The following is a 16,516-nucleotide window of genomic DNA, read 5'->3' on the forward strand; positions in this document are numbered from 1 at the left end:
ACTTAGTGATAGTCATGGGGTACAAATAAGCAATCCAACCATACTAGGCAACAGTCAATATAAACCATAAGGATACAAGCGACAAAGTTACCGTCATACTGTCCCAAGTGGGAGGGGATGGGTGACAAGGAGGGATGAGAAGATTAATAGTAATAGTAGTGCAGGCTTTGTAAATACTTGGACAGTGTGGAGGGAATTATTTCTTTAGCAGAGGGATGGCATTGGGGCAAAAACCTGTCCTTGTGTGCAGTGCTCTATAGTGTCGTTTTGAGGGAAGGAGTTGAAACTGTTTATGTCCGGGATGCGAGGGGTCTGTAAATATTTTCACAGCCTTCTTTTTGACTCGTGCAGGATACGGGTCCTCCATGGAAGGCAGGTTGGAAGCCATTGCTTTTTCTGCAGTCCTAATTATCCTCTGAAGTCTGTGTCTGTCCTGTTGGGTTGCAGAGCCAAACCAGACAATTATAGAGTTAAACATGGCGGATATAGCCACGAGTATATCTGTCAGTTGGGGAACCAGTTTGGTGTGATGGTTATCAGCCCTGGATAGAGACCGGGAGACCACGAGAAAGCTATCCCTGACCTTCCTCAGCCATATCCACTTATTATAAATCCTGACCTCCAATCCTCTGAAACCAGGGAGGGGCCAGCTTCTTGCTTAAACGAAACAAACATCTGGGAGACGTTGGGATGGCCTGTCGAAGCCAAGAGCCTTACAGATCTCCAAAGGTGGTTTATCATTAACCAGCCTGTTCTTGAAATGGAAGTTTTGTGCCAACAGCCCCAAAGAAATTTGCCAGTGGAGTTTCCCAAGAAATAGGAAGTGATATGACTGCTTAGGTTCCACCTCAGTTAGTCAAACACCAAACTGGGATCAGTTCCATGCAGTCCCTGCAGATATTTTCTCACAGAAACACAAAGCAGGAAGTACAGTGGTTTCTACTGCTGTCTTTTGCTAAAACTAGCCATCTACCTTCTTGGCCATAAGTTGAAGACTGTTAAACCCTGATGGAGAAGTCCAATGTTACCCACCCTGTTGTTCTATCTAGCATAACCCGAAGAACGGTTGCAGGAACCGGGCCTGGCTAGTCCAGTCTAGAGAAGAGAAGGACCAGGGGAGACAGGAGAGCAGCCTTCCAGTATTTGAGGGGCTGCCACAGAGAGGAGGAGGAGGGGGTCAAGCTATTCTCCAAAGCATTTGAAGGATAAGGAAGAATGGATGGAAACTGAACCAGGAGAGATTCAACCTGGAAATAAGGAGGGATTTTTCTGACAGTGAGAACAATCCATCCATGGAACAGAAGTTGCCTTTGGAAGTTGTGGGAGCTTCATCCCTGGAGGCTTTCAAGAAAAGATTGGACTGCCCTCTGTCAGGAATGTCAGGGTCTCCTGCTTGGGCGGTGGGTTGGACTAGATGATCTACCAGGTCCCTTCCAATTCTGCTAATCTGTTCTGTTCTGGTTCCATCTCGAGAGAGAGAGAGAGAGAGAGAGAGAGAGAGAGAGACTCTATCAAGCCACCTTGCCTTACTTTGTGAAATGGACTTCCCTCCTGCCCACGTTTCCAACTTGGACTCTCCCTCCCTTTCTGACAACAGGTTTACAAAGAGGTGGCAAAGCTGGACGGGAAGCTGAGGGTCTGATTATCACAGAGACAAGCCCGTTTGCCTTTCCCACACCCCAGAGGTGTGGCAACTTCTGTTTTCTTTGGAGGCCGACCTTACTAAGGGAAAGGTACCTCCGTGCTGAGCTCCACTGGACCGGGCAATACTGACCCTCTGAGTCTGTCCATACTCCTCCTCCTACACCCACTCCCAACAAGTTCAGTTTAGAATTGGAGGCTGACCCAGTTCAACGTCGACCATGGTTTGATTCTCAACTCAGGTCCCCAGAACCAGGAATGAGGGTCTTAAGCGACTCCCAGTGACTCAAACTGCGTGCCCAAGCACCAGAACCCACGATCTGTGGTCCAGGAACTGTCTGTGGAGATGCTGCTTTTGAGCCGTCTTCAAGGCAGCGAAGTAATTTCAGACACAAATTCTGCATCCTGCAGAATCGATCCAACCTCCTTTTGCCTTTTCCTAAACTCCAACCTGCTTGTGAAAACACAAGTTCCTGTTCCCTGAATAGACCAGAAGGGGGCAGCAGAAATTAAGAACCGAGCAAGGGACAGTCACAGCCTTCCTGTCACCACTAGGTGGCAGCAGGGTGAAAGAGAGGAAGTGATAGCATCACATCAATTGCGGGAGAGCAAAACATTAGAACATATCAAAAGTCTTCCAAAGAGGCCCAAAGTTTAAAGCAGTGTTTAGTGGTGAGAAAAGGGAGTAGAACAGAAGCCACGAAAGAAACATGATGTACCAGTGTTTCATCTTAGGTTGCGCTGTATCTCCCATTGTCGGTTGCTAAAGATGATGGGAATTGTAGTCCAGCATAGCTGTAGGATTTTAGCAACTAAAATGTGGGTTTAGTTAACAGTTTTCACATACAAGATTTTGGGTCTTCCACTATTTTGATCATACACGCTATTTTTGTGCGTTTTTAATGGGCTGTCTTTATTTATAAAACCCAAAACCCTTCCCAGAGCCCATGGCACAGATTTAACCCCTGCAAATACGTAAATAATAATTTCTCTTTGTCACTCCATTTTTTTCAATAAATGGACGTGTTACTAGCAACTGGACACAAACAGCTCCATCCATTTGCAATCCACTTTAATGGCAGTAGCATTAATTTAGCGCCCTCTCTAAATTGGATTTCAGTTTGGAAATAAAGCATAGTGCCAGATATTTTGCAAAGCGTCATGGAACCGTATTTGTCAATGGCCTTAAGATGCTTTAACATGCTTGCATGGAAGAGCTTCTAAACGTGTGTTAGATCCATGTTTCTTAACCTTGGCCACTTTAAAAGGTCTGGACTTCAATTCCCAGAATGCCCCAGCCAGCTGTGTTTTGTTACATATCCCAACTTGCAATGCTGGCTGGAGCATTCTGGGAGTTGAAGTCCGCACCTCTTAAAGTAGCCAAGCTTAAGAAACGCTGGTGCAAGATTACTTATGCAGTTGGAAAGAGTAGAATCCTGGATTAAGTCAAGCAACAGGAGAGTGGCCAGAGAATTCTGGGAGTTGAAGTCCACACCTCTTCAAGGTCCTAGTTGATGGGCACAGCACAGGTGGAGTAGGAATGTGGCCTCCGAGTGAAGGCAGGTTCGGTCGTAAGTTCCAGGTCTTCTTCCTTCATTCCAGGTGGGGCTTGAAATATGAATCTTTGCAACAATCCAACCACAAAGATGAAGAGCTCCATCCTGGCCAGGTTTTCTCCAAGGCAGTTCCTGCGACCTGCAACAAGCACCCCATGGTCATCTTTACAAAGGGGAGAAGAACCAACCTCCAAGTGGCCCCACCGACCCTCTAAAAGGATGCAAATGACCGGCTGTCTATAACTCCTTCCCTTCCCCACCATCTAGCCAGAATTGAAGAAGCTCCTTGGATGAGGAGTGATACATCTTCAAAGAAAAACAAGGAAGTCCAGTTGCCTCTTGAAAAAGCACCTTTGGGACAACCAATGACCTGAAGGACTGAGAATCTCTGTAAACAAAATACAGAAAAGTTTGTAATACTGGCAATTCTCCTTAAAACGTCCTGGGACGCATAGAGATGGTGTCCCTGTACCTGAAGCCCTAAGGACCTGACCCACCTGAGGGTTATCCCAAAGTTCTGGAGAAACAGAGGTCCAAGGTGAGACTTTCTCATAGCCTAGAGGGCTCAGGAAAGAGCCTCCATCTTCTTATTCATTCTCCCCAACTGGTAAAACATACCAGGAGATCAAAGGTCCGAGGAAGGGTAAAGTTTTGGACAACCACTTTAGTTCCAGATCCTGGTGGAGCAGTTAGACATCCATGGTGCTGCCCAGCATCCTGGAACTCCAACCAGAGCAATTTGTGGCCTTCAATCTATCTCGTCTGATCATTGTGGGCCTCTTCATCTTCTAAAGATAGGTTTCATCTCATCCACCTTCTCTTGGTTTCTCCACAAAAGGACAAGCTGTAGATTGGACTGTCTTAACCTTCACAACTTTAAGATTTGTGGACTTCAACTCTCAGAATTCAACTCTCAGAACTCTCAGAATTCGGGCTGGGGAAATCTGGGAGCTGAAATCCACAAGTCTTAAAGGGACCGAGGTTGGACAGCCCTGCTGTAGACTGACCTCCCAGCCAATCTCCTCTCTCGTCTAGACCCCTGGACCCTCCTCACTCAGAGGGTCTTCTTCACCCACCTATTGAGAAAGGCAAGAAGGCTTCTTTCGTCACAAAGTTCCCTTCAGCATCCAGGAAATGGTTGGGGTTAAACCTGTAGGGAGTCTCCCACTGGGTTTCGTCATAAAGCGCGGATGTCAGAGAAGGAAATATCGGCGTTCCCTGGAGAAGAAGCAAATTGAGAAATCACCCAACTCAGGAAGCTCAAACTGCCCAAAAGGAGCTGCTGATCCAGTTCTACAGAGGAATGATTTGAGTCTGTCATCTGCACCTCTGGAACTATCTCGCTCGGCTCTGCAACCCAACAGGAGAGACACAGACTTTGGAGGGTAATTAGGACTGCAGAAAAAAACATGGCTACCAACCTGCCTTCCATGGAGGACACCTGTACACTGCACGAGTCAAAAAGAGGGCTGTGAAAATATCTACAGACTCCTCACATCCCAGACATAAACTGTTTCAACTCCTTCCCTCAAAACGATGCTAAAGAGCCCTGCCCACCAGAACAACTAGACACAAGGGGAATTTTCCCCAACGCCATCACTCTGCTAAACAAATAATTTCCTCAACACTGTCCAACTATTTACAAAGTCTTCAGTATTATTATTATTAATCTTCTCATCCCTCCTTATCACCCATCCCCTCCCACTTGTGACTGCAGGACTGTAACTTTGTCCCTTGTATCCTTACAATCTATATGGACTGTTTCCTAGTATGATTTGATTGCTTATTGTTCCCTATGACTATCATTAAGTGTTGTACCTGATGATTCTTGACTCTTGACGAATGTCTCTCTTCTTTTATGTACACTTATGAGAGTATTTGCACCAAAAAAAATTCCTTGTGTATCCAATCACACTTGGCCAATAAAGAATTTTGTTCCGTTCCGTTCCATTCCATTCTATTCTATTTTCTATTCTATTCTCTATTCTATTGCTCTATTCTATTCTATTCTATTCTATTCTATTCTATTCTATTCTATTCTATTCTATTCTATTCTATTCTATTCTATTTTCTATTCTATTCTATTTTCTATTCTATTTCTATTCTATTCTCTATTCTATTCCTATATTCTATTCTATTCTATTCTCTATTCTATTCTATTCTATTCTATTCTATTCTATTCTATTCTATTCTATTCTATTCTCTATTCTATTCTATTCTATTCTATTCTATTCTCTATTTTATTCTATTCTATTCTATATTCTATTCTATTCTATTCTATTCTCTATTCTATTCTATTCTATTCTATTTTCTATTCTATTCTATTCTATTCTATTCTATTCTATTCTATTCTATTCTATTCTATTCTATTCTATTCTATTCTCTATTCTATTTTCTATTCTGTTTTCTATTCTATTCTATTCTATTCTATTCTATTCTATTCTATTCTATTTTCTATTCTATTTTCTATTCTATTCTATTCGTGGCTGGAATTCTGAACCCGGGCGGTCCAAGTCAACACGGACCTTCATGGGCCTCTCCATTTCTCCACAAAGCTTCCTGGCTCCCACCATCTCTCCTGATGCTTGGGACTCTCATACCTTTGGAATAAAGTAGCCTCGGAAATGGGTGTCCACGGCGGTGCAGCGTGGGAACTGTGGCACGACAGAGGCAAACCGCTGGACCTCATGAATCATGGCGTTGGTGAAGGGCATCTGCTTCCTGTCTCCGTAGACCGGCAAACGCTCTGATCCAAGCACTTGCTGGATTTCCCGCTGGACCTTCCCTGCAGGAGGAGCGGTCCGAAAGTCAAGGCCCGGGAGCTAAGGGCCCTTTCCTTCATCAGCCCTGGAGAGGCAGCTGTGTTCCTTGAGTTGTCCTTCAACAGCTTGAGGAGATCAGCTGCTCTCCAACCCTCTTAGCAAGTTGGGAAGAGCTCTAAGGAAAGGGGTCGCCAACCGTTTGGACCTCAGGGACCACCAAACTCATAATTTTAAATCCCACGGACCACTAATATGAATTTTGACCGACGGTGGCTTGCTGACGTCGGTGGGGAAGTCGGTCCCATATCCCAGAGCTGCAGGAATCACAGGACCGGCCCTTTGGTCATCCCGGAGCAGCTACTCCACCACATGGGTGCACCGGCCTGCCATGGACTGGAGAAGCTGCTCTGGGGTGACCAAAGGACCAGTCCTGTGACTCCTGCAGCTCTGGAATAGGGGACCGACTTTCCCACCAACGTCCGCAAGCCACCCTGGGGCGGATTTCCCTCCCCTGACGTTGGTCTTACCTTCCAGTTCTAGCTCGTGTGGCTCTACTCAAGGGTTGCACTTGGTTGAAGGTTGGGGGCCATGTGGTCAGCGCAGCCTTGTGTTCCCACTTAGCCTGGATTAATTGCTTTGGGGGAGACATTTCTCTGCGGACCACCAAAATTTTCACACGGACCACCAGTGGTCCCCAGCCCACCGGTTGGTGACCACTGCTCTAAAGCAGTCTACCTGCTGGCCCTCCAAGGACAACTGCCAAGCCACCAGAAGGCCATCGTAACCACTGTCTAAACTTTGGAGGAACTCAATTGCTATCTCGGCTTCTTCTGTTCCAGGTCAAGAACTCTGTGGCCCTTGATTAGTTTGGAGCTGTTTCTGGCTACTTGGGTGTGCAACGTTCTCCTGGGTTCACTCTCCAGGCAGGGTGGGAGGAGAAGCCTCATGGCTTGAAGGAAGAAAACAATGGGAGAGATAATCTTGGCTCCTAGGCGATCTATGACTGGTGGGGATCAGCTTCCCCCACCCCTCGGTTCAGCCCAATCCAGGGGTCTTAGCCAAAGAAAATGCTGGCTTACTCTGAATCTCAGGGTACTTCATCATCAGCAGAATGGTCCACTGCAGAGTGGTGGCCGTGGTCTCCGTCCCAGCCATGACCAGGTCAAGAACTGAAGCCATGACATTGGGGTTCTGAAATATGTTCTTCTTGCCACCCTCTCTCTGAAAAACAAGAGGCAAAAATTGGTTTGGTCAAAGAAAAGAATGTGGACTGGGAAGGCAGATTGGTGTGAGTGTGTGTGTGTGTGTGAGAGAGAGAGAGAGAGAGAGAGAGAAAGAAATAGAAAGAGAGAGTGAAATAGAGAGAAAGAGAGAAAGAGAGACTGAAAGAGAAAGAGAACAAGAGAGAGGAAAAGAAAGAGAAAGAGAGAGAGAGAGAGAGAGTGAAAGAGAATGAGAAAGAGAGAGAGTGAGAGTGAAAGAGAAAGAGAACAAGAGAGAAAGAAAGAGAAAGAGAGTGAAAGAGAAAGAGAGAGAAAGAAAGAGAGTGAAAGAGAAAGAGAACGAGAGAGAAAGAAAGAGAGAGAGAAAGAGAAAGAGAGAGAGTGAAAGAGAGAGAGAGAGAGAAAGAGAGAGTGAAAGAGAAAGAGAACAAGAGAGAAAGAGAACAAGAGAGAGAAAGAAGAATTATAATCCTATACATCTCAGGAACCCAGGTTGGAAAATTATTTGAGGATGCGGTTAAGTTTTCTGTGGTCGCCTAACAGAGTAGAGGGAAACGGCCAAGCCTTGGAGCCCCCGACCTCTTGCTGCTGTTTGAACAACATGGAGTCGACGTAGCTTTGCAGCTGGTTCTGGCTCAGCTTCTCCTTGCTGGCTCGCATGTATTTTTCGATGATGGCGCAGGTTTCTTCGATCTTTTTCAAGATCATCTTATGGGGTTTGAGAAGGAATCCAAGGAAGGGATAGACGTTATACACCTGGAAAAGAGCAAATGAACCGAGATCAAACCCATAAAGAGAACGAGGTTACACTCTGGTGCCTGTTCCTTTAGTCAATGTTTTTAGGATCTTCTTCGTGGGGAACTGGGGAACTTCAGAGCTTTAACTATGGAAAGGCTCAAATTTTAATTCAACATTTTGAAGGTACGAAGAGCAGCTATTCTCCATGTATGTGTGTGTGTGTGTGTGTGTGTGTGTGTGTGTGTGTGTGTGTGTGTTTTCTTAAGTTAACCAAGCTGAATAACATACAATACATACATACACACACACATATGTCTATATCTATCTATCTATCTATCTATCTATCTATCTATCTATCTATCTATCTATCTCTATCTATCTATCTATCTATCTATCTATCTATCTATCTATCTATCATCTATCTATCTATCTATCTATCCATCCATCCATCCATCCATCTATCTATCCATCCATTTAGATAGAAAATCAATTTTGGCTTTTAGGGGAAGTGACTGGCTTTTTCTAGACATCATCCATAAATGTAAGTTTGAAAAAGAAAAAACACTTTCTGGAGGGGAAAAATAACAAAAAGACAGCAATGAAATTTCTTTTGAAAAGGGAACAACTTAAAAAAAAAAAAACCCACCCAAAATTTAAAATGGCCCTTTTAGAAATCTGGTAGAGCACAAAGTCAGAGTCAGAGCCATGGGAGCGCAACCGATGTATTCCTGATCTTTAGCATTTAAAAAAGAATCCTTCCAGAAATTTCAGAAATTATTAATGGGGTGGAAAATTAACGGGGTCGAAGCCGTATCCGAATAAACCAGGAGGAAATTTGAAAGCCTGGAATGGCTGGTTTTTTTCTTGTGCAAAGCAGATATTGGACTCCATCAGGAGAATGAAGGGAAAAAAAATTATAACCGGAACGTATCATTCCGAGTCCAGAACTGCACTTGGCAATCTCCGGCCTGAACGATGTTTTGGCTCCTGTCGTTCTCTTTCCTGCTTTCTGGAGGGGAATGGGCGACTCAATGCCAACACATCTAGAGGCCCTGACAGGGTGTCTCTCTTCCCTCAATTTCCACAGCCCTGAACATTCCTCCTTTCCTTCCAAGCCGCTTATTTGGGCTGCTCCGCTGCGCATCTTTCTATCCACAAGCGTTTCTTTCGAAAGCCAGAAGCATTGACATTTGCAAAACGAGGGGTCCTTGGGGCTCATGGAGTTGGGTGGTTTTCTTGTCGATGTTTTATTATCCAAACTAGGTCGCACCATCAGCGCAATCCCCACTCCCTTCTAGCATTGATGATGTGACCTAGTTTGGTGATGAAACGTCTGCAAGAAACCAAACAAGCTCAGAGAACACCAAGGATCCTTCATTTCTTCTCCTCCCTCCTGCTCCTCCTCCTCCTCCTCCTCTTCAGGATACCGGCAGAGGGGAGGGTTCCAAAACAGGGTTTGCTTTCGACTCTAAAACCACCAGCAGTTGAAAAACCATCTCTGGAGATCTGTGCAGATTCTCAGTCATCCAGGTCAATGCTTTCTCAAGAGGCAAATGGACACATCTTGTTTTTTCTTTCAAGACGTTTCGCTTCTCCTCCAAGAAGCTTCTCCAGCTCTGACTGGGTAGTGGGGAATGGAAGGATTTATATTCCTTGCGGACAGAGCTGGTCGTTTGCATCCTTTTTGGAGAGTCATTGAGGATACCTGGAGGTTGATCCGTGTCCTCAAAGTCACCTAAACAGTGCAAATAGGTGGGGGAGACTTCCTGGAACGATTCCAAGTGGCCTCATCGACTCTCTAAAAAGGATGCAAACAACCAGCTGACTGCAAGAGGTATAAATCCTTCCATTACCCACCATCCAGTCAGAGTTGAAGAAGCTTCTTGGACAAGAAGCGAAACGTCTTCAAAGAAAGAAAGAAAAAACCTCCAGAAAGTCTTGACAAAAAAGTGCCTTTGGGGCCTCTTGGAATGCATTTTGCCCCTTTTTAGGAAAAGCAGGGGAAGATCGTCTTACTTGTAAGGCCGGAGCCCCCAGAAGACTCATCACTTCATCGATGTTTCTTAGGAGGATGGTGAAAGTTGGGTCGGCGTAGTCAAACCTCTCTCCAAAGAGGATGATGAAGGTGATATTGGTCGGAGCTGCAGAGAAGGTCTTCAATGAAAAAGGCTCGCCTTAAAAAAGAAAGAAGAAGAATAGAAGACGATTCCAAGAACAGACGAAGGATATAAAACTGTGAAGGTGAGCCTACGGCATGCATGCCAGAGGTGGCACAAAAAGCCCCCTCAGTGGGCACTCGCACCGTCGCCAGCTGCTCTTCTGGTATGCACATGCGTGCCAGCCAACTGCTCTTTGCAGCCACTGGAACACTGAAAAATGGCCTGGAAAACAGCTCAGAAAATGGTCTGGAAATGGGCCAAAAAACAGGTCATTTTCCAGGCCATTTTTTCGGGCTGTTTTGGTGCAAAATATGGCCTGAAAACGGCCAGGAAAATGGCCAAAAAACAGGCCATTTTCCAAGTCATTTCCCAGGTTGTTTTCCTGACCATTTTCCGGCTGTTTTCAGGATGGCTTTGGGGGGCAGTTTTGGCATGAAAAACAGCCTCAAAATGGCCCCCCAAATGGCCTGAAAACAGGCCTGCATGCACCGGCCAGCTGGTCTTTAGTTTTTCCGCCACTCCAGCCACACACATGCACACACCCGCCTGCGTGTCCCAGTTTGGGCACTCAGTGTGGAAAAGGTTCTCCACCACTGCTCTAGAAGAACCCAGGATGGAGATCGGAGGAAGAAGTCTCTCACCTTTGAAGGAGTTGACCTTCTCAACCAGGAAACTGAGCTCCTCACGCATCTTTCCTTCAATGAGGGAAGTGCCCATCCCGAGGTTTCGTATCATGGTCAAGGTGGCCCGGCGTGTGTCCTTCCATATTTCTCCAGTGGAGAAGAAGATACCTGAGGAACACACTCCCTTCATTCATATCCCATCAAAGGAGGATCGTATCTCATAGAAGAGAATTCCCTCAAAGGTCTCCTATAATTGGTCAGCCTTATTTCTCTCCATATTAGCTCCACGGAGCAGAGAAGAAACGGGAATGAAGGTGACCAGAAATTAGAGCCTATCTAACAGCAGAAACCTTTCAACAATGGATGGAACCTGTTAAGATATGTACAGAATAACCCTTGAGTAACAAGGATATGCACATGGAAACATTTATGAGTTATGAATAATTATTCAGTCACACACAGCTACACTAAATTGAGTTAAAGTTTACTTTAAGAAATAGCCCAGTCCAATAAACAGTCCAGGTCATAAACATTTAACAGTCCAAAGAATATCCAATTACAAAGTCTTCTTACTGGTTGCCTTTGTCATTTACAGTAAACAAAGATATCAAAGTATAAGCACAACATAAATACAACAGAGAACCTTAGATAGCAACAGAATGAAAGCAGGTTCACACTGAGCACATGTGACAGGCATGACAGGGTCTGGAGACGCCATGGAGAACGTTCTGCTGCCTGCAACATCCTCCAGCCTGACCGGTTTGACAGTGGGTCAGTAATGGTGTGGGGTGGCATTTCTTTAGGGGGCCACACAGCCCTCCTTGTGCTTGCCAGAGGTAGCCTGACTGCCATTAGGTACCGAGATGAGATCCTCAGACCCCTTGTGAGACCATATGCTGGTGCAGTTGGCCCTGGGTTCCTCCTAATGCAAGACAATGCTGGAGTTCATGTGGCTGGAGTGTGTCAGCAGTTCCTGCAAGACGAAGGCATTGATGCTATGGATTGGCCCACCCGTTCCCCAGACCTGAATCCAATTGAGCATATCTGGGACATCATGTCTCGCTCCATCCATCAACGCCACCTTGCACCACAGACTGTCCAGGAGTTGGGGGATGCTTTAGTCCAGGTGTGGGAGGAGATCCCTCAGGAGACCATCCGCCACCTCATCAGGAGCATGCCCAGGCGTTGTAGGGAGGTCCTACAGGCACGTGGAGGCCACACACACTACTGAGCCTCATTTTGACTTGTTTGAAGGACATTACATCAAAGTTGGATCAGCCTGTAGTGTTTTTTTCCACTTTAATTTTGCTTGTAACTCCAAATCCAGACCTCCATGGGTTGCTAATTTTGATTTCCACTGATAATTTTTGTGTGATTTTGTTGTCAGCACATTCAACTATGTAATGCACAAAGTATTTAATAAGAATATTTCATTCATTCAGATCTAGGATGTCTTATTTTTGTGTTCCCTTTATTTTTTTGAGCAGTGTATATAACATGTAAAGGAAGAACGCTCTGATTCGGCCACCTCCTTTTACTCTCCTTCAGTTGCACCTTTGGAAGGCTGGACTCTAAAAGATCAGCTATCTCATTCATTCCCAAGCATGGTTACCGTTTTTGTGTTGGATCTGTAAGAATATGGGGATGGGAGGCCGGTCGATAAACTCATTTCTCTTGCTCAGGAGGGCCTCTTTCACCGCCTCGTAGCCGACCAGCACCACAATCTTCTGTAGGCCAAAATGGAGTGTGAAGACAGGGCCATAGGTTTTGGAAAGCTGGAGGAGGAAACGAAAGAGAAGACATCCAGAACTTACTGTTGCTGAGCATTGGAATCCTGTGAGGCTAACAGTTAACAGAAAAATAGAGTTGGAAGGGACCTCGTAGGTCATCTAGTCCAACCCACCACCCAAGCAGAAGACCCTACACCATTTCTAACAAATGGCAGTCCAATTCCTTCTTGAAAGCCTCCAGGGGTGAAGCTCCCACACCTTCCGAGGGCAACTTCTGTTCCATGGGTTGACTGTTCTCACTGTCAGTAAGGCAGGACATAAAATATATATTAATTTTAGAGAAATAATGATACAATAATGATAGATAGTGAAATACGTGGTATTAGCAAGAAAAAGAACAAGGAACTGTGAAATGCCACACCACAAGGATCATCTATCGGTCACAAAGTCATATTTGCCAAGATATCTTGTCTCGCTCGTAAGCTAGGGAGTTTAGCATGATGGGTTTGTGACATCCAGCCATCCTAGCCTAGCAACAGGGGAGTAACCAATGAATGACTGACAAGTTATAAGTTTCTGTGTTTTGCCCCTTCTGAAGAAGTATATGGGCATGTGCTGTTCAAGAAGAAAGTTGTTCGGAAGTGACTCTCACTAAAATACTCTGAACCTGTCTGCGCAAATAAAACCAACTTATTTTCGGATTCCAAGGTCTGAGTCTCGTAATTTCCTGCAACATCAGAACGTTTCTCCTTATTTCCAGGTTGAATCTCTCCTTGTTCAGCTTCCATCCATTATTCCTTGTCTGGCCTAGAGGCACTTTAGAAAAGAGCTTGACCCCCTTCTACCTCCCTGTGGCAGCCCAATAGACCCTTTCTGTCCAACAGATATTATTAAAAGTCGTAAGTTTCAAAGACTGCTCAAGTTTGGTTAGTTGGAAGGGGGCTACCACACCCCTTCAGATGTTTGGCTCCTCCCCTACAGAGATCCACTCTGAAAGGAAGCAGCCCTTGCAGTCTACACCAAGGCGAGGGAGAAGCCAACTGAGTTCCTTGGGGGAAGAAGATCCTCCCACCACCAGGGTCCAAAAAGACTCTCTCTGAAGGACCCACCTCCTCAACCTCTCTGGTTAGGAGTCTCCAAACCTAGCAACTTTAAGACTGGTGGCCTTCAACTCCCAGAATTCTGGGAGTTGAAGTCCACTAGCGTTAAAGTTGCCAAGTTTGGAGACCTCTGAATCAGAGGAACATTCTCCTATGAGATGGTAAATGTCCCCATCTGAGTTCATCGCATCGAGAAGGAACAATCAAAGTCTGTGCTCATCAGGTCTTCTTCTCATGCTCTTCCTGGAATCTAGCATGGAAAGCTAGATGGCCCCAAGTCCCTCTGACAGAAAGCTGCGTGATATCACATCAGACTTTGCCCACTCCTGGCCAATGTTGTCTAAACCAGGGGTCGCCAACCTTTTGGACTTCAGGGATCACCCAACTCATCGTTTTAAATCCACCCAAAGTGTGCAGGAAAATCCTCCAACCCTTTTTCCTACCGATCGATTGATCTTTATTTGGGATCGCAGGATACTGTCTCCAGCTTCGTTCTCAGGAGGTGGGGAGGGAGAGAGAGAGAGAGACTTTTGGCTTCATTCAAGGAAAGCAGCAGAAGCAGCAGAAGTCTTTCTTTCTCTCCCCCAAACTCTGCCAGAAACGAGTCTTTGTGAGCCTCTTGGAGCAGGAGGCCTTGCAGGGTCCTAAAGACTCATTTCTGGCGGAGTTTGGGGGAGAGAAAGAAAGACTTTGGCTGCTTTCCTTGCGTGCAGCCAAAAGCAGAAGAAGAAAGAAGCAGAAAGAAGCATCCTGGTGGCCAGCCAAGGCACGTGGGGCGAGTGGGGCAAGTCCCCCCCCCGCCCTTTCCCCCCTCCACTCCCTACCTCGTGTTGTTCGCAATGCAAGCGACACAAGTTTTGTGTTCCTGCGTAGCCTGGATTAATTGCTTTGGTGGGGGAAACATTTCTCTGCGGACCACCAAAATTTTCTCATGGACCACCAGTGGTCCTCAGCCCACCAGCTGGCAAACACTGGTCTAAACTAAAGTTTCAGATGGGGAAATACCTTCCCATCACTCTCCCTGCTCTTTTAAGTGAGAAAATAAACCTCCAATTCTCTGCTTGGATTCTATCTATGGTAGCCCTGTTTTGTGTATTTATTTGGCATACAGCCCTTCTCAATGCAAGCGACATAATACACTGCCTGACACACACACACACACACACACACACACACACCTTCTACAACTGGGGGAGTTTCCACAGAAAATAGTTATTCTTCTGTCAAAGCAATAACACAACCTGTGAAACCGCATTAAGGTTGGGTTTACAGAGAGAGCCATCAATACTAGAAGCACCAATTCACATGACATTTGGTGCGGATTAACACCCCTTGAAATGCAAAGCACATTTTAAAGCAAGTATAGTTGTACCTGCCTGTTTTTAAACTTGGCATAGGAGGGCTCAAGAAATTCCAGGTGATAAACGCCTAGATTTTTTTATGACACCTAAAAATATTCTTTTTTTTTTTTTAGCTTGTTCAAGTTAAGTCATCAATTCTGTCTGTTCATTTTTGCTAATAGCTCATTTCTGGGTTGGGTTTGTTTGAGCTTTTTAAAATTGTTTTGAAAAAAAGCTTCGGCACAAAATTTTTTAAAAAATCCACTTGTCGTTGAGAATAACATTTCCTCCATCCGATAACAGGAAAGTCTAGTGCAGAAAATCTGCTCGTGTTTAAGGTATGAGCAAATGTCCAGATTTCACCACAACATGCCTTCTCTGCGGGGAACTTTTTCAGAGTCTGCAAGCAAGAGTATTTGGGCAGATATGACTTCCTAAACCCTGTGGGACCATCCTTATCTGCCATAACCTTTAAAAATGGCTAGAGTTCTGCCCTCATGTGTTGTAAAGAGACATCAGAAGAAATATAGAATATTATTTGATCTCTTGATAAAGTTGTGGATGGGAGCAGTGGTGAGATTCAAATAATTTAACAGCCCTCGTGATTTCTTCCAACAACCAGTTCACCAAACTGCTCAAAAAGTTAACAGCTGGTTCTCCCAAACCACTGTGAACTGGTTGAATCTCACCACTGGATGGGAGGACAATCAAGACAAGTCAGAGACAACCACACCAGTAGATACTCTGGCAGAAATATTTTCTATTGCAGTCAATAGAAGTGATTACATGAGCAAGCATCTATAGCATAGATAGCATAGCAGCTGCAGTACAACTGTACCCATGCAACCGTACTATGCATACCATGCACTGTACCCATGCATACAGATTTAATTTATACCCAGGCAATATGAATATTAGGAGCAGAAAGTGAGCTCTTACATGATTCAAATCAATCCAAAATATGGTTTAAACCAAAGATTTAAATAGGACTTAAAACCAAAGTAAACCAACCATGATTTAAATCAAACCAGGGTCTATCTATACTGTTACAACTCCATAACTTTACTTCTCAACCTGCAGAGTCTTTGACAACCATCCAGGTCATTCCTGCTGATAACAGAAGGTCTAAACCATCCCCCCCTTTGCTCCTTACCTCCATAAATGAGACATCTTGCCTTTTAATATTTATCAAATGCAAATTGCCAATGATAGGGAGCCGGGTAGGTCCAGGAGGCATAAGTCGAGATGACCAGCTGAAGTTGTTCAGAAACAGACTCACTAACAGCAGCAGTAAAATCAAGATGATGTTGGTTGGGTCGAGGAGGAAGGATGTCCAAGGAGCCATGTTCACAGGAGCTTTGGAGATGAAGAATGGGGAAAGGCTCTCATGGAGCAAGTCTAGAAAAGGTATTTTTATTTGGTAAGAAACCAACTTGGCAATTCTTCACAGAGTTTGTGAAATGGCCCGTGCCAGAGTTCCAGCCCTCTTCACAAATCCTCCCCCAGGATTTCATATGCTTGGTTATATCACTCAAAGTGTCAAAATTTCCTTGGTCACTTCAAGACGGAAATCACGTGCTTTACTCAGGGGCGTCCACTATTCTCGAGACTCGGTCAAATTCTGGACAGCCCATAAGCAAAATC

At 45.1% G+C, this 16,516-nt stretch overlaps 1 protein-coding gene across 2 annotated transcripts; it reads right to left on the reverse strand.

The window, feature by feature from the left end:
• Positions 1 to 2,696: 2,696 nt before the first annotated feature.
• On the reverse strand, positions 2,697 to 16,249 carry LOC113452741 (cytochrome P450 2W1-like). 2 transcript variants are annotated; one of them, XM_087912837.1, is made up of 9 exons: positions 16,026 to 16,249; positions 12,315 to 12,477; positions 10,721 to 10,870; positions 9,937 to 10,094; positions 7,762 to 7,938; positions 7,039 to 7,180; positions 5,798 to 5,982; positions 4,274 to 4,415; positions 2,697 to 3,336 (listed from the first exon to the last, which is right to left on the reverse strand). In XM_087912837.1, exons 1-9 carry the CDS (start codon positions 16,215 to 16,217, stop codon positions 3,149 to 3,151), a joined length of 1,497 nt encoding a protein of 498 aa, XP_087768963.1. In that variant the 5' UTR covers positions 16,218 to 16,249; the 3' UTR covers positions 2,697 to 3,148. The 2 variants fall into 2 exon arrangements, with proteins under 2 accessions (XP_087768963.1, XP_087768964.1); XM_087912838.1 differs by having other exon boundaries at positions 2,697 to 3,585.
• Positions 16,250 to 16,516: the final 267 nt, after the last annotated feature.

Source organism: Pseudonaja textilis, chromosome 14 (assembly GCF_049901715.1).
Source record: "Pseudonaja textilis isolate UNSWEBS1 chromosome 14, rPseTex1.2, whole genome shotgun sequence".
Taxonomy (NCBI): domain Eukaryota; kingdom Metazoa; phylum Chordata; class Lepidosauria; order Squamata; family Elapidae; genus Pseudonaja; species Pseudonaja textilis.